The following is an 18,411-nucleotide window of genomic DNA, read 5'->3' as shown; positions in this document are numbered from 1 at the left end:
TGATACTTCTGCTTTGAAAGCTCGACACTGTGTCAAGCGTCTGCTTCGAGTGTAACATCTCTAGTGTGCACCCTCGGACCCCATACAGCAGGGAAAACAGTCCAGGCAATAAATTAACAGTTTGTGGGTAAGCACGAGCACAGAACCAGAACATGGTCCCACATGCACAATGAATGCGCTGAGCGCGTCCCGACACCGGCATTCTCCAGCCAAGGGAGAGAGAGGGAGCGCCGGTCAGGGAGTGACGGCGCGTTCAATACGGTCTGTCACAACAATGAAAAACATTTTTTTAAAAAAACATTAATTTAAAAACTTTATTTTGTGTTTTGTGTTTACTTGTCTTTGACTAATATTTAAATTTGTTTAATTATCTGAAACATTTATGTGTGATAAACATGCAAAGCAATAAGAAATCAGGAAGGGTGAAAACACATGTATATGTATATGTATATGTATATGTATATGTATATACAAAAACAAGAAACATGAGGAAAACCAAACACGGTCACAGAAAATATTCAAAATTCAAAACCATGACACAAAGCTTGACTGACAATCACACACACACAGACAAGCACACACATAACAATGACAGTGAAAGACCACATTTGGTGTGTGACACTGCGTTTCATTGAATTTCATCAGAATCTGCACTGACCATAAACTAATTCACACATTCACACATACCGACACAACCTTAAAGTTAACACGCAATTCCCAAAAGGTAATATTTTCTCATTGGAAGTATTTTGGCGCAGATATCGCATAGAGAAAGCATACAGAAAGTCTGACCCTAACCACATCCATCCATCCATCCATCCATCCATCCATCCATCCATCCATCCATCCAATGAATGAGTTTCTAAGGGGCCTGTGTGTGGCACGCAAAAGTACTCAGTGGAAACTGGATTAGTTGTATCAGGCCAAGATAAATCAAGATTGTTTTCACTGATAGGCAGAAAATCAACTTTGTGAGACATACAATTGCAAAATATAGAAAAAAAACCACTTGTGGGGTGGGGTGGACTAAGATAGTGTATGATAGCTTTCCTCTGTGCATAATGGAAAAAAGTCCTATTTACTTCCGATTTAGATATCTGCGACAGGAAAGGGGTGTTTGTAAGAACAAGAACAGAAGAGAGAATAATAATGCAGTGTATGAAATGCACCGAAAAACTTCGTATTGATTTCTTGGGGTGTTTCACTACTTTGGTGTTGGACACCTAGACTGACTCCAACCTGTATAAGGAGAAGCAGCTATTCATTGTTCAGGAGCACCCTCTGGTTTGAATCTTTGTGGTGAAGGGTTTCATACTGCAGCAGGATAATGAACCCAGTCACACCACAAAGCTTTGAAGAAGTACTTGAAGATAAAAGAACCCCAAGAATTGCTGACTGTCATGGACTTTCCTTCGCAGTCACCTGACCTTTGCTCCACTGAACAGTTTTGGCGGCATTAGAATGATAAGCCAAGTAGCTCTTTGAAACATTATCAGATCATGCTGGGAAAAGATGTATTATCAGGTGTTGGACAAATTTGTTGTGTTTGGATTTCCTACGTGTTCATGAGAGCTTATGTGTGTGTGCCTTACAGGACGGTGTTGGCAAGTGTGTTGGTGTGAATAAGCAGGTGGCTGTGTGTTTGAACGTGCACGGGTGCACCTGAGAGCTGATGATTCTCTGGGAGGATCTCTCTATGTTGGCAGGCAGACCAAAGAACGCAGGCCTGTCATCCTCTGGGAGATTCTGTATCACACTGCGGTAGTCCTGGGAAGACATACAGACACAGGTCACACACAGAAATGCACATATAAAGAGAAAGAAGGAAACAATGTTCTATATTCACATCATGGCTTTACATTTTTTTTGTTGTGTTTTGTTTTTTTTTGCCTTTTTACACAAAGGAAATAGATTTCCTAAGAAATTGAAAGGAACAATTTTCTGTCGTGAGTTTAGGTGTGTTGTTAAGCTTTTACCTTATTCTCTAGATCAGGTCGGCTGCCAAAATGCACTACCAATTCAAAGTATAGATTTTCAAATCGACTTTATTATTAAGTGATCTCTCTATCACTAGGATTTTCTCTATGATTCTACTACCCACTAAGTTATACTAGTGAGAGTAAAACGATGAACAATTTTGGGCATATGTACCAGCTTATTTTCTGTATAACAACCTGCAGTCACATAATAAAAACAGACAAGAGCTCAAAATAATAGAAAAACAAAACCAATTGTATAGACTGAAGGGAAGCTAATGTCATCTATTTGTAAGTGTTTTCTTTATTTAACGGTTTGAAATGAAGACAACACGGCATAAACTAATGGAACTTCAACACAAACCAACCCTTAACCAGAAAGCTTTAGAGCATTCATTTGGTACCCTTTCTTTGAATTATTTTTGCTTTATTGCCTTTGCACCTCAGTCCATTAGGATGAACATAAACAAAAAGGTAGAAGTGCTCCTTTTTAGATATATCTATAGCAAGAATGGATATTTTAAATATCTACAGCGGATGAGATATTGAGGTTGTAGGCCTTAAAACAATCTTTGCTTTTAATTTTGATTTTATGCTTGCCACTATGTCATTCTGACAACCTACCAATATGGAGCAAGAGTTCGGGAGGCTAATCTGAGAAGGAAACAATCGTGTTCCTCCTCCTCTGCTCTTTCTCTGTCCCGCTGAGAGGGAGGATGAAAGGAGACGTGCAGAGAAGAACTGCTCAAGGTAGGAGCGTAGGATGCGAAGGTCAGAGGGATTGTCAATGCGTCCGCCGTAGATAGCACTCTCCAAAAGGCCATGGACGAACTCCCATTGGAAAAGTTTACCACCTTAGAGACACCAAGACACAGAAAAACACAAAAGAAATCTGCAGATGTGTGTAATGAAGCAAAAGAACTCAGACCACAGACAACAAATGCTCACATACACTGCGCATTGAAATGCAAATGCTGAGATGCTGGGATCCTGCAGATTCCAGATCTCATTATCATGTGAGATGCAGAGGTAAACAATAGAAGAGATGATGTCAGATTACAATGGAGTGGAAGGCTCTGCTCTACCTTCAAAAAGCCTGTCGATGATCTCAAAGCCAGCACGGAGATCTGACAAAGAAAACTCGTAGAATTTAGTCCAACCCTGGATGAAGCAGAGAAGAGTGGGATAAGAACAAACATGACAATACAACAGTCACACCATATCAACTACTGGCTTCTTTTCAAAAGCCAACAGTAAAAGATACAAATCTCAATCTCATAATGCCCATCCGATTATTCACATTCACTTTCAGTTTTAATCTTCCATGTGTTTACTCTTAAATGCTGATGACTGCTGTGCATTGGTGCAGAACTTTACAGAGTAAAAACAAGTCTGCTGTAGTCGCGAAAAAAATTGCACGCACATGCACCAAAGCACACATAATTCGATGCAAAAGTGCAGCATCACAGCACTGACCATCTCAGAAAAATCCTACAGGTGTTGCAGAATAATTGAGTGTAAGGGCTGTCTCAGATTGTGTGTGTGTTTTTTGCACTTCACTGCTATTCAGTCAGCAGTCATACCCACTGATGCTGTGAGTGGATGAGGTGAGGGGTGGAGGAAAACTGCAAAAGCATGCTAAATAATTCTTTGAATGATTCAGTATACGTTCAGTAATTTTGTGCCTGAATGTGTGTTTGCAAACTGTGTAGGGGTTTGCGGATTGTGCTCATGCATGTATGCATTTGTTTTATGTGTACAGCATTGGCTGCTTATTCAGTGAATGATTAAATGTAAGGGGCTTACTGTAAGCGTGCCTGTGTTTGGGCTGATTGATTGTGAGCAATTCAGAGAGTGTGCTATCTGGTCACACGTCCACATGACATAACCAGCCACTAATCTTGTTGTCCTCTGGACATCAAACAGAAATTGTAAACACACACATGCACACTGATGTACCTTTATATGTCCTCTTTTAGTAAGGCCGCATACCAACTCTCACTTTTATGCCTCTGTCTATTTAAATCAAGTGTTCTCTGCACAGGCATATAAAGAGGATGAACACAATGAGAGCATAAATGAGAAATGGAGGGAGGGCAGTAGATGAAGTGATGGTGGAGTGGACGAAAGGAGCTGTGACTTCTTCAATAATTAGGTGATCATGTTCTTGGATGAGGCACAACATTACCATGTCAAATGAAAGCAATTTTGATTTTATGCTTGCGAGAGAGAGACAACAAAAGAGAGCCAGAGAAAAAATTAATTGTGGAAAAGTAAGCATATTCAAGTGAGAGAATGGAAGGAATCAATGCAGACCCACACATACAAGACACAGGCTGTGTGCATGTTAGCTATGTAGATTTACACCCTTCTACAGTGCAATCAATACTTAATGTGTAATAATAATAACAACGCACAATGGGGATAATGGTTGAGAGGAATAGGCACAGAGAGCAAACAACTACAATTTCATCGCAAAAACCCATAGTTTGTTACAGCTCTCCCCCTATTTGAGTTTAGTCAGAACAGGAGTCTTGGCTAGCAATTATAGCTTATTTATTATAGGTGTTAACAAGTGGATATGTGACACGGCAAACTACAGCAAATAATCATAAAAATAACAACATCTTTATTAAGTTGAAATGTCTTTGTATCAGTTTATAAAATTAATTAAAAAGCTTTTGGTGACTCTGACAACAACAACTCTTTTTTTTTTTTCCTTTTTAAATCTGATTAGTGCATTTATTAAACAACCGGTCTTCTGGTCAAAGGGTCCCAAGAGCCTAATAACTCAAGCTTATGTTCAACGTGATTTCCCCTCAGTTTGTTATCTAAACTTGAGCTGATTTATCACTGCCTCTGGTTTAAACTGAGGAGATAAATATCCTTGTTTTCTCTGTAGGGATGAAAACCCAGTAATTATTTGCACCTTCTATCTTGTTATGTAGAAATTACTCATCAACAGAACAGCAGTGAGTCCTGTCTCTAAATATTAGAAGTTGATTCTGCCTCTGGTATTATTTTAGGAACATTTTTAAAGCAAAGCAAAGCATCACACGCTATGGATCAACAGTCTTATTTTCGTCTACTCCTAATATAGGATTCCATCTAAAGACAGTGTATAACATCATACTCGTGTTTCCCATGCTGCCACTTTGTGAAAGCTTGGTGATTAAAGGGATTAATCCTTAGACATAGCAAATCCATTGAACTGTATCAGACGAAGAGACTGCTCTAAAGCCTTGATGAGGGGGCTGTGATTTTTGTGCTGGCAGCCAGCACACATTTTTACTCCAAAAGGCTCTTATTCTAAGTCACTTCTACACATACAGACACACACACAAACAAAGACTTACCCAGCACAAAGACAAACACAACATTTATTATTTGCAACACATATATAAATAATACTCATATATAATGAGTATAAAGTAGGGAGAGTTCATTAATTATGTTACTTTCATGGAGTCATAAGGTTCTATCCATATGGGTACATAAATTCATCGCTGGGATTCATAAGTTAAATTTTAAAGCATGTTAAACCACTTTATTGTACTGGCAATATTAAAGTTTGGCATGTGAGGGAAAAGAGTTTCTTCTGTCACTTTTTTTCCTTTGTCTTAAACAGCATTATTATATTGGCAGATCTGTGTGCTTTACCTGAGGTATATAGTTTCGTCTTTCTTGACAGACAGCGTGGAACCAAGCCAGACAGAACAGAGATTGAGCTCTGGCCAGAACGCCTCCTACACAGAAACAGCATGTCACAACCAAAAATAAGCAAACAGTATACAGTGATCGATCATTATCTGAGTTTCAGAAAGACCTAAGGACAGTTATTTCATTATTAACCATCACACAAAATGTACCAGAAATTTCAGAGGAGCATACTATATATGCTTATATGATTTAGACTTTTTTTGAATTCTGTGTATGCTCATTTTTTCTTCTCCAGAAATTGCAAATGCACTGTTGTTTATGTTCGCATGAAAAACACATTGATGTCATTAACAGTGACACAACATTTAACTACTACCCATTTACTATACACTACTGGTCATCCAGACCATCACACTTCCTCCTCCATGTTTGACAGTTGATGTCATACACTGTGGAACCATCCTCTCGTCTACTCGACAGCGTACAAAGTTCCTGCGTGATGAACCGAATATTTGAAATTTTGATTCATCAGTCCATAATACCTTCTTCCAGCCTTCAGTAGTCCAATGGTGGTGTTTCATGGCCCAGGAGAGACTCTTTGTCTTACTCTGACATCTTAACAATGGCTTTCTTCACAGTTGAAACTGAGACTTGCTTACTTGACTACTATTAAGCTGGTTAAGATGGTGAAGAAAACTGTATTCACTGACACCTTGACTTTCTTTGCAATTTCCCTGACCAGCATTTTTAAGTGTTACGATGGTTTGTCTCTCTTCCATTGTTAATTGCCTTTTTCTCACCATTTTTGTAGCAACGCACTACTTTCTGCAGTGCAATACTGTTCACCTGATGCTCATGAGGGTCTGGTACCACAGTGTGTTCCAACACTGCTTTTATGCAGACAGATGTGGTTGTAAGTAATCCAGAAAAGTTGAAACACCTGTAGGAATTAGTAGCACCAGCTTTCAAGGCTGATTCAACCTTCATTGCTGCAGAACAGCTTTAAATTGTGAATCCACTTTATGTTCCCTGAAAAAGGCTTTTTGTATAATTCTGAAATATACATTATTTTTTAGTTTTGGGCAACCAAACCTTTTTTTTAACCTCTGGCTGTTCAGTACTTACCTTTGTACCATTTCAAGCTATTCATTGGGCTTGCATGACTTAAATTGCGATAAATAACTGGAAAAATTAGGGTGTTCTAAAACTTTTGACCGTTAGTGTACATGAAACAAAAACACAAATTCTGAGCCAACCTTTACTGATCTGCTCTGGAGTCCAGGACTCATATGTTCTCAGTAGATTCTTCTTCAACCCTGGAGGTGCCTATTGTTGACAAAAGAAGGGAGGAAATAAAAGGGCGTTATAAGGACAAAATACATACTCTTCATCTGGTACATTTCCCATGAGTCAGCACATATTGTACCTCTGAGAATTCTACTTTTGATTCCTCTGCCAACAATACAATTTAAGACATGCTGAAAACAGTAGGGGTGCACGGTAATTATCGGCCCAATATCAGGAAATTATGACGTCATTCCGATAAGTTCGATATCATGACTTATCGGCCCGATAACATATAATATATATTTTTATCAGCACTGCGGTGCGCTTTCACATTGTCAAAAGTCCCACTGTGAGAGCTGCTTGCCTGTTTTTTCCTCCCTCATACGTCATCGCATACATTGCAGATTAAGTTTGAGTTTGTTGATGACCTGAAGAAAGGACCAGTCAAACCCCCGCTCTTTCAAAAGACTGCTAATATTAGAATAAATCACTGCACAAAGTCCGATATTTGCCGCCAAATCTCCCGTTACAGTTATTAAGGAAACTTAATAACTGTTCTCCTCCTCCACACTAGGTGACGATGCGTGTCTTTTCAGCAGGATAATACCACGTTAATATGGCCCCATTTCCGGTTGACCTATTATGCAATATAATAAACAAGAGTCATTCATGCGGCGGACCGTCATTTCATTTTTTAATCTCGTACATAATGTTTGCGCTACTTCTGGTGCAGGTAAGATCCGCACTATCCCTCAGATGGTTCTTCTAGTGGCTGCGTTTCTCTTCTTCTTCTACGACTGGCTTTCTACGCCAACGCAGTGGTTGTGGAGCATGCGCACGAAGCATTATCTGATTGAAAACTCCAATTCCAATCGCATTATCTTATTTATTTTTTAGAACTTGTTGAATGCACTTTTTCACTTTATTTACTTTTAAACCTGATGCAAAGTATTTCAGGTCTAGAGGCCTTCATTTGGTGATGTTCATATGAAATATCAAATAGTTTTGTTTGACCTTGATCTTTTTGCAAATGTTTGATGGCTAATAGTGTTTCATCTGAAAAAATAAATATCTTCATCTTAAGAGTCAAAACTGTTTGTTCATTAGTCTTTCTTATCTCCAGGTATGTTGACGGTTATTGGTTATCGGTATCGGCCTTTGGATGCTGAAAGTTATCGGTTATCGGTTTAAAAAAAAAAGTTATCATGCGACATTATTAGGTGATATATTTGCGAACTTCCACTTTAATGAACATTTGGTAATTCCACCTTGAGAGTTCCTCAGCCTCTGCGCAAATACTGCAAACCATGTCTGTGGCATTTCTAACACAATCACACTGACAGGAACTACACAATCTATACATATTAGTTTGTATGTATTCTATTAATGTTGGGATAGCATAATGTTTGTCCTGCTGCTGAGAAATAAAGAACTGCAGTTGAACTGTGATCAGCATGTGTGTAGATATGTGTAGAGTGTTAGTCTGCATGTTAGTGTGTCAGTGTGTATGAGAGAAAAATGGGAAGGCAGATTTGAAAAAATACAAATAGACAGAATAGGTTTGTGCAGCATGCTTGGTTGCTGAAGCAATTAACCCCATGAGCATGACTCGCTTTAGAAGCGCATCAAGCATTAAAGCATGCATCACTAACACAGAAGCTGCAGGCCTTGCAGATTAAAGAGAGTGGAAAAGATATGCATGGATAAATTCCGTTCACAGATATCCATAGCCAGGGAGGGAGACAGGGACAATTTTGCACCATGTATATAAAAACAGTAATTGTATTAACATGTATCAATGAATTGTCAGAAAAAAAACTGCGTGTACACTAGAGATCGACCGATGGATACAGTTTTTTATTTATTTATTTTTTTACATCGGTATAGGCCGATGACTGATACATGCTGCCAAGTCGATATTTGGAGCCAATATCCTGCTTATTCTCCTTCCATTTACATTTCAAAAATGACACAATGGTAACAAATGAAACTCAAGTATGTCTGTAAAGAAAAAAATATATATGTATCGGTGAATGCACCGTGTATTGGCCGATACTGATACCAGTACAAAAAAAACAGAAATATCGGCCGATATATCGGTCAATCTCTAGTGTACACAATTCTCAAACGCCAGACAGTGTGTATGTGTACGCATACCTCATATGTGATTTTAAGACTGGACTGCAGCAGTATGGGAGGAAATCTGGGGTGAACTTCCGCTGTCAGCCAGAGACGGAAGCCCACTTTGGGACGCAGCATGTTCAATTCCTTTGGAGAAAACACAATGCACACATTGGATACTTTGTTCAAGGAAAAAGATAATGTCAAATATAAAAATGTAGTTTAAGACCCAGTTCTGTATGCAGTCGATAATAACATTAACTGAGGTGTGGGACAACCACCCCAACCACCATTGGGGTTCAAGTCCCAGGTGAGGATCTTTTTTTCATAGTGCAGTGTTAGCTGTCATAGTTTCAGTATGTGAATTTCCAACTTAATCTGTATAATCAAAGTTATTTAATTTTTGTTAATATATCCCAGAAGTTGCACTTTTTTATTTCACATATTTTGCATGAAAACACCAACTGAGTCGGTTAGTGAAATGTTGTGATTGTCATGTCAGCCTTATGATTAATGCTAATTGAGGGTAAAAGGCAATAGTTTCCTCTCCAGCATCACCACTTGCAGGTCATTTTGGTTTATTATTACATTTGTTTTGTTGTGTTTTCATATTGTGATATTATATTTTACTGTCTCAGGTTCAAACTGCACAGTCTCTTGTTTCAGTAAATTGAAAATTTTCTTTGATTTGGGTCATGGCTTATCATTAAGATATGATGGTGGGTCCAGAAGCCAGACCAGTTGAGAACCATTGATGTAGAGCACTAAAAAGTATAGTGTATCTGTAATTGATGTAATTGTGTATATTGTAGGTGATGTTCCTTTTGCTGCTGTGTTAATTATTTAATTAGTATTAGCGTGTGCTAGCCCACCCACCACATTTCACCACCAGCCGCAATAATTTTTTTTAACATTTTTTTTTTTATGTCTGAGTTGTAAATATCACCGGTAAATAAAAAAAAAAAAAAAAAAAACTCCCACCAAAGATTGTCGACGTATTCAGTCCATCTGTTACATATGAGAAGCAAAGCAAGTAATGGAAATTTAGGAATCAAAGGGACTGCATTTTACATGGTGGAAGACATGTTGCTGTTTTCACATTTCAGATTCTACACACTACGGTTACAACTTCCTAAACCTGGAGTTAAGCAGCTTATTTGACAAAACTGGTCAGTATCATCTTAGAACTGGAGCTAGAGACAGAATGAATTGACAGATTGAGTCAAAATCATGGACTGGAATTAAAATATTTTTTATCATTATTGCCAGAATGGCAAAATCTTTCTCAGGATATCTTTTTAGCCCATATCGCCCATCCCTCCCTGCCGGTGGCAGCGTGTCAACAAGCGAACCGCTCCGAAAAGTCAAAGTTAAAATGTGTTGGCATGGAGACCAGCATCCCGGTTTACACATGCTGTCCAAGGAATCATAGCTTGGGGGCCAAAATTAGGCGGCCCGCGGGCCGAATGTGGCCTGGGGACCTATCTCTCTCTTATTTCTGCATCTCTTCCTTTCACAGTCTCCATTAGAATCTGCTCCATCTTTCTCAAAAACTTGTGGTCAAAAATAGCATAGCGGCCTTAGGGTCTTTTGATTGGCTTCACATACGCATGCACACACACACATGAAGGCTAAGTCATTCACAGGGAAGCCCACATGGCCACAGAATCTAATCAAAGAACACAAGAAGTGGTGAAGAAAATGAGTTTTACGTGTTGTGTTGTCAGTTAGCAGTCGCTTGCACAAGTAGATCATTAGATTGTCAACTCAACAGGAAGCATGGCAACAGAAATGTGTCTTTTAATAAAAAGCATGACCTTCATTAGTGGATCACTGGTACCAAAATGACCCAATACTCAAAATATCTAGTGTATTTTTATGGAACCAATCAATTTTAAGTTTTTAATGGCTGTTTTAGGATTTGTTAGGATTTGATATTTTGTCTGACTGTACTAAAAGAAATTGCACTTGAAGACCTAAGAGTGATTCTTAATTTAATTTTTCCACCACTATAAATGGGAGGAGGTGATGTGAAAAAATGACACAGAAAACAATGCAAGTGGAAGAATATGAGTGGACAGGAAGAGGATGACATCTGTACTGACAACTTAAATTATGAACACTGACCACTTTTTTCTGTCTCTCTAACTCATTTCTCCTCTATAACTAATTGACTGCTTCATTGAAGGTGCGCCACAGAGACAGGTGGTAAAATAAGAAAGAAAATTTAAAAACTACACTTAAAGATACAGGAAAACTAAGCAAATGTACATAGCTACAGAGAGATACCAAAGCCCTCTTTTGGTAGAATTTCCACTTGCCGCAGTGGCTCATTTCAGTTTTTTTTCCTACTTTCAAATCCTCAGTTTCTTCAGTCTTTCTTTCCCCTGCTCCCTGCTTCCCTCTTTCCTCTTGTTGTGTCAGTTTTTCATTTTAAGCTCGACTGCTGAGACCCCAATCTCATCACTGCTGGGCAAGGAGCGAGACAAAAGAACAGTGAGACTAAAAGAGAATTTTAGCAATACAATATGAGGAGGGGAATAAGAGTGTTGAGGAAAAACTGGTGAGAAGACAGCTAGAAAGTCGAGGTGGGAACACGTAAAGATGAACAAGCACGAATATCTATAGTGCCAGGAGAGAAAAGAGAGTGGTGAGGAAAGTAGAACATGGAGGATAAAAAAGAGAGCTGTAATAAGCCGTGGTTTAAGTCACCCTGTGAGCATGACAGGAAGGGTCTCTGGCTAACCCCAAGACAACACACAAACCCACACAAGCACATGCACAGGCCAATCACAGCCAACAGCTGTGCCTCCCAGTGAGATATGACCTGCTACAGTGACACAACACCAGACAGAACCCCAGGAAAAGCACAAATAAACAGAAAAAAAAAGTCCAAGACACAAAGAATCCCACATTCACAACGGTAAAAACACACTCAGACAGGCACTTGCTTCATGGAAAGCAGGCATGAACTGAGTACAAATGTGCAGTATGTCCACAGACAAATAGACACACATAGCCTCAGCCACACAAACAACAACACAACAGCAATTAATATGAGCCGACAGGTAGAATGCAAAACGTGTATGTGCAGGCAAAGGACAAAGGATAATTTTAGATACAGAAGTTTGGGCAGCCAGCAGAATGCGTTCTTGTGTTTGTGTACGTGTGGCAGTGTTGTAAGATTATAGATAACACCAATAAGTTTGGGTGAACTAAGCAATTAAACACGCATTTTTAGTACACAACATCAAGTCTACTTGGTAACTACTGGACTATTTCATTGCACCCATTTTGTGGACTTAATTTTAGGGATGTGAACTATTGTAGGGCATAGTCTACTATATACTGGACTCCAACTGGACTCTTCAGTTTACTTCGGCTGTGGTATTGTGTGTTTAATATTTGGTCATGATCTATGCTGTCTATCCTGTATTTGCACTAAATATTTCTCATCAAATCTAATGCACACTCCTAAATGTTATAATTTTTCTGTAATTGTTACGGCAAATAATACAAACCGACTTGGCCCCACTTTGATCAGTAACAGCCTGTGTCAGTTACTATTGTTTGATAAATAGAAATAACACAGTATCAGTCACATATCCGACAAACCAAGAAAAAACAAAACAAACAAAGAAGCACAGAATACAAACAAACATTCTATTTTTTTCCTACAGTCTTTCATACTCTTAGACTCACATAGAGTACTTACTTTTTCCAGGAGGGGCAGCCATGTAGTAACAAGGTGAAGATTTTTCAGGCAAAGCCAGTCTCCATTTCGGGAGCATTCTCTAAGGGTGGCTAAGGCCACATCAGCCTGTCCCTGACCCATGGAGATCTAGAAAGACAGAGAGAGCGGGGGAGGCAGAAGGGGTTGAGAAACAGAGTCACTGGGATGGAAAATTCGATTCTACAGTGTAATTTCTCACAAGTTAGGGGCATAACGCCTGATTCAATATTTTAACTACTCTCTGTCCTCCATGGGAGAAACGATTGGAAAGTTAAAACTAGATGGAACAGTATATATTTTGTAGTAAATTACACTTTAGAAACCATCACAGCCATTTTACCACCATCTACACCTTGAGTTTTTGGGCATGGGTCATAATAAAACCATCCTCTAATGGCAGGTGAGTATTTGGCTGCCAAATCTCAAACAAGTCCAGTTTCCTGTCTTTCAGCTTTGTTTTTACACATATCATACATTAGGCTACATGCACAGTACTTCTGCGTAGGGAGGGGAAATATATGAAATTCAATTAATTGATGTGAGATTTTGTGAAAAATGCTTAATTATTGCATTATTAAGATCACTCCTTCCTCAGTTGTCACCGATAGGTGTGGGTCAGTTCTTAGGCTATCACAGTTTCCTTTGTCGCTGGCATGTCTGAGTTTTGCCGGTCCATAACAGCCTTGAGTAAGAATAGCAGCAACAGAAGACCTTCAGAAATTAAAATTTATTGTTGTACTATTTCATTGTGAATGTTTCTCCAATCGTTGCCTAGTAGTTTTACTTTCTTTCGTTTAAAAAACAGTTCGAAAGCTAATAATGTCAGTGTAATAAATATATAATAAGGCCTAATGAACAGATGATACAATATGAATATACATATTTTACTGATACATATTATAAAACCATAACAAACCTAAATACAAAATAGTAATATGTTAATCTAACACCCTCTTTTTGTTTTTTGTTATTTTTGAAAACATAACCCAATGTCTCACAACGTCGATGTTATCGAGGCTGTAGACTCTTGTGAACATGATCCAATTTAAAGGCAGCATTAAATATATTATATATATTATATATGAGTTATGTCTTGAGCCTATTTGTGATAAACATACAATTTTTACTAGGTTGTCTCTTCAATGGACTTGTAAATACAATAATTACAGTAAGACTATTTAAAAAATTGTGGTCTTGAATTTCTATATTAACCACAATGAATAACTTCAAGTGTGTAAATGTGTCTTCCAAAAACACTTCTCAAATACCTTGGCATCTTGAAAAGTGTTGACTTGAAGTCTGCTGATTAATGCTGAATAATATCAAGATGCCTCAATATTGTATTCAACAATTGTAGCTATGTCACATTTCTCCACATACAGCGGTGTGAAAAAGTGTTGGCCCCCTTCCTAATTTATTCTTTTCCATGTTGTCACAACTAAATGTTTCAAATCATAAAAAAAAATTAATATTAGTCAAAGATAATACAAGTAAACACAAAATCCAGCTTTTAAATGAAGGTTGTTATTATTTAGGTAATAGAATAACAGAATCCAAACCTAAATGGCCCTTGTGTGGAAAAGTGACAAGTGACTCCTCTGAGATTTTTTGGTAGACAGCAGAATTCATGGTTCCATTCATTACAGTAAGTCTTCCAGGTCCTGAAGTAGCAAAACAGTCACAGACCATCACACTACCACCTTTTTTCCTGTAATGCAGTGTTACTTTTATGCCAGATGTAACGGGACACGCAGCTTCCAAAAAGTTGCGCTTTTGTCTCGTCAATCCACAGAGTATGTTCCCCAAAACACTTGGGGATCAACAAGATGTTTTCTGGTAAAACTGAGATGAGTCTTTATGTTGTTTTTGCTCACCAGTGGTTTTGGTCTTAGAACTCCGCCATACAGGCCATTTTTGTCCAGTCTCTTTCATATATGAACACTGACCTTAACTGAGGTTCTTTGGATGTTGTTGTGGGGTCTATTGTGACCTCTTGGATAAGCCATTGCTGCACTCTTGGGGTAACTTTGGTCAGCCGGTTGACCACAGTTCCATGTTTTCACCATTTGTGGACAATGGCTCTCAAATGGAGTCCCAAAGCTTTAGAAATGTCTTTATAACCTTTTCCAGACTGATAGATCTCAATTACTTTCTTTTTCATTTGTTCTTGAATTTATCAATGTTTTAACAAGGGGGACAATCACTTTTTCACAGGGCCATGTAGGTTTGGAATTTTCCCTTAATAAAAAACAGAATTTTGTGTTTACTTGTTTTATCTTTGTCTTGTGTTGGATTCGATATTTAAATTTGTTTGACAATCTTTTTTACATTTACATGTGACAAACTTGGAAAAAGAACATGCAATGGAAGAAGTGCAGACTAGTCTATTCTGTAGATCTGATCTTTCTATTCAGTTTGAACCTTTTAATCTGCAGTGACTGCAACTATTTTATTCACTACCTCATGATAGTTGTCTCTGCCAACTGTTTCTGCTGCTAGTTCTGCAAGCTCCTGGGATGGGTCTGCCCCTGGAGAGATGATGATCAACACTGGCTCCCATTCCGTTGTCTCGGTGTAGAGACGCCGCAGATTCAGAGGAGGGGGGGAGAGCTCTTTCATACCTGCAGAGAAGAGGGGAAGAGGAGAGGATGAGGAGTGTGACAGAGACTTGTAAAATGCGTAAAATATTTCATTTAAATTTGATGTACTCCTCAAACTCAAAGTAAATGGATATGCTGCAAAGAAACCGTAGCAGGAGGAGACAGAGAAATAAGAAGTGGAAGTAAATGCATAGTAAGCCGCAGCAAAGGAGAATTTGGTGAGAGTAGATGGGGAAGAATGAGACATAGGAGGGGGGAGGAAGGAAATGGATGAGGCGGGGTAGATGGCATCCAAATGGGGGAAGTGGAGAAAAGCAGCTAATCTGAGAAAAACAGAAAGGTGGCAAAGATGGAGGGTGCAAGAGGTGGCATAAGGGGAAGACAGTGGAAAAGAAAGAGTGAGAACGATTAGAAAGGTGCTATGCATACTGAATGGTAGGTATGCAGCAAAATTCACCACACAGAAGAATATCTTGTCAGCCCCCTGGTGTTGAGAAGCCAGATGCATGTGTCTGAGTGTGTGTGTGTGTGTGTGTGTTGCATGTGAGTGCGTTTTGTGTGTGTGTGTTCATATGATTTGTGAGCATACTCAGGCCCTAATCCTGCTGTAATATACTGAATCACATATCAGATAGGAGTTAATAGTGAACACATGCAGAGATACAGGCATACACAGCATGAGAGATTCCTCTGCAGCATTATTTGTTAACGTATCAGCAGATATCTTCAGAGACACACACCACACACAATCGTATACACACCTACACACAGGCACACACACCACTGTCTTTTCGTGTTTAGACTATTACCCCAACTTGAACATTATTTTGGTGTCTGCAGCCAAATGCAGTCTGCTGCTCTGTAAGTACACATACACGCACGTGCTCAAGGTCTCAGAGTGACCTTTTGCAGCATCCCCATGGCAACACTAAGAAAAACAGTAATGCAGTAATGATCACATGGTTGTGAAAAAAAGTATTTTCAGAACGTGCATCTATGTACATGTAGTACAACAAGTATAACTACCTTTGACATGGGCAGGTAATTAGTATTCAAGCTGCAGACCAGCATCCACTGTCTGTAGCAAAGTCGTCCTTGGTCTTTATGACACACAATCAAAGACCAGAACAAAGATGAGCCTCAAAAAAGATTGCATCAATGTCTTTGCGGTTCAAACGCCACATGGAGGAATCACTGAATGTCTAAGAAAGTGTAGACACAGTGTCACACACTTCACATTATCATATTATGAGCATTCAGGATTTTAAATCTTTTTATTTTTTCTATCAAAGTCACTATGTGGATGTGAAGAGGTTTTGTACTGTTTGGGAAGTAGTACAACAGTGAGTGAGCACTGTGTGTGTGAGTAGTGCCCAGGCTTGGGCTAGAGGGATTGAATGAGATTAGCTGTAAAAGGATTACAGACCATGCCTCATTAGCATACTGATTTACTGCCAAAAACACATAGACAAACTCTTCTTCTCTCCTGTTCTTTTTCTCATCTGCCGGTCTCTCGTGCTGTTCTCCAGCATATTGTCAAGTAGCACAGTCCTACACCCCATTCTATGGTGCATCACCAACCCGTTAACAATTCTGAAATTTCCCAGTCAGTGACACACCCACTGAAAAACCAACTCTGGTAATTGGCAAATCTATTTTTCAGAACATGAATTTAAGAGAATCTGCTGACCATAGCTAGATGCATTCCAGGGAAGGTGACACTGAATCACATCTGAAACTGCTAGCTAAGGCTAAAGCTAAATATGGGGAGACTGTTATTTACGTTGACAGTAATGACACCAGGTTATGCCAATGTACGTGGAATGGGTGTGTAAGTTTGCAGAAAGTATGTTGTACTGTGTAGTTTTTTCTGGACAGTGGCCCCATTTGACCAATAATGTTGCATGTCAACATTCAGCAAATGATGTGGCCTTGATTGACAACTGAAACACTTTCTCTGAAAAGCCTGGTCTGATTAGGAGAGATGACATTCATCCCACTTTGGCAGGTGCAGCTCTCATCTCTAGGAATACGGCTGACATTATTAAACCCTGAAACCATGACTAGCTTTAGCATAGTTCTGGCAGTAACATGTGTCTCCAAATGCATCTCCAGATCTGATCTCAGTTTCAAGCTCTGTATGTAAATAAACACAACAACATCAATTATTTATTGATCTTTGCCTTGACATTAGCTGGACCTGTACAAAATTCAGATGATAACTCCAACCCTGGACGTTTCCGTAAGCGCCGTAATCTCTGGTAATAAAGGCGAATAAAGACACTGGTGATTGAGGAAACATTCAACTACACACACCTCCTTATACATTGACATAAATGCATCAAAACAGATTTGATTCTTCAAATCAAAAAGACTCTTGTTTTGTAAAGCACCTGGAGACAATTTGTATTGTTATTGATGCTATATAAATAAAATTTAGTTTCATTTCAATTGTTTGTATCAACATGTTCTTAAGACTTAAGACAGCACATCAGTCTTACACACGGCTATTTTAAGGCTAATCACAAAATACAAAGAAGAAAGAGGAAACTACAGGTTACTTGTGTTTGGTTGTCATGAGTGTTTGTCACATTGGGAACACATTGGGAACACCTACAGCGTGGCCTTACCACAGGTCCAGAACACTACCAGTCGCAAAGAGAAAAACAGCGAGCACAGATTGGTGCCTTGGGTGAAGCCTCCATTTTGCATAAAAGCAGTGCCCCCTGGATAGAGGACCTGCTCAATAGTTTAATATCCCAATATCACATGTGTGGCCTTGAGGGACAGAAAATGTTTGCTGCTCCAGATAATTGTTGGTGTGCCAGCATGTGACACTGAAGGGACCTTAGATCCTGCCGATATGAGCCACTACTGTGTTGGTCTATGTCTAGACCAATATCAGATGTCCCCTCAGGAAAGGGAGTGTTTTACAGACAGATAAAAGGCCAATCCCTCTCTGAACACAGGAGGTGGACTGAGATATGATCGGCCATCAATTTACATACACGTCTGTCCCCAGGAAGTGTCAAAC

The 18,411-nt window shown here is 39.0% G+C and overlaps 1 protein-coding gene across 4 annotated transcripts in view; it reads right to left on the bottom strand.

The window, feature by feature from the left end:
- Positions 1-18,411, bottom strand: part of LOC125013407 (cytoplasmic dynein 2 heavy chain 1) — a 117,798-nt gene that overhangs the window by 18,505 nt on the left and 80,882 nt on the right. For all 4 annotated transcript variants that reach the window (XM_047594055.1, XM_047594058.1, XM_047594057.1 and 1 more), the window contains 8 exons: positions 15,238-15,398; positions 12,760-12,885; positions 9,081-9,191; positions 6,893-6,962; positions 5,637-5,722; positions 3,062-3,137; positions 2,601-2,830; positions 1,663-1,767 (listed from right to left, as the gene is read on the bottom strand). In XM_047594055.1, the coding sequence (XP_047450011.1) occupies positions 1,663-1,767; positions 2,601-2,830; positions 3,062-3,137; positions 5,637-5,722; positions 6,893-6,962; positions 9,081-9,191; positions 12,760-12,885; positions 15,238-15,398 (965 nt within the window). The remainder of the gene's footprint in view (positions 1-1,662; positions 1,768-2,600; positions 2,831-3,061; positions 3,138-5,636; positions 5,723-6,892; positions 6,963-9,080; positions 9,192-12,759; positions 12,886-15,237; positions 15,399-18,411) is intronic.

The sequence above is a fragment of the Mugil cephalus genome, chromosome 9, assembly GCF_022458985.1.
Source record: "Mugil cephalus isolate CIBA_MC_2020 chromosome 9, CIBA_Mcephalus_1.1, whole genome shotgun sequence".
NCBI lineage: Eukaryota > Metazoa > Chordata > Actinopteri > Mugiliformes > Mugilidae > Mugil > Mugil cephalus.
This window is presented reverse-complemented; position numbering and strand designations above follow the sequence as displayed.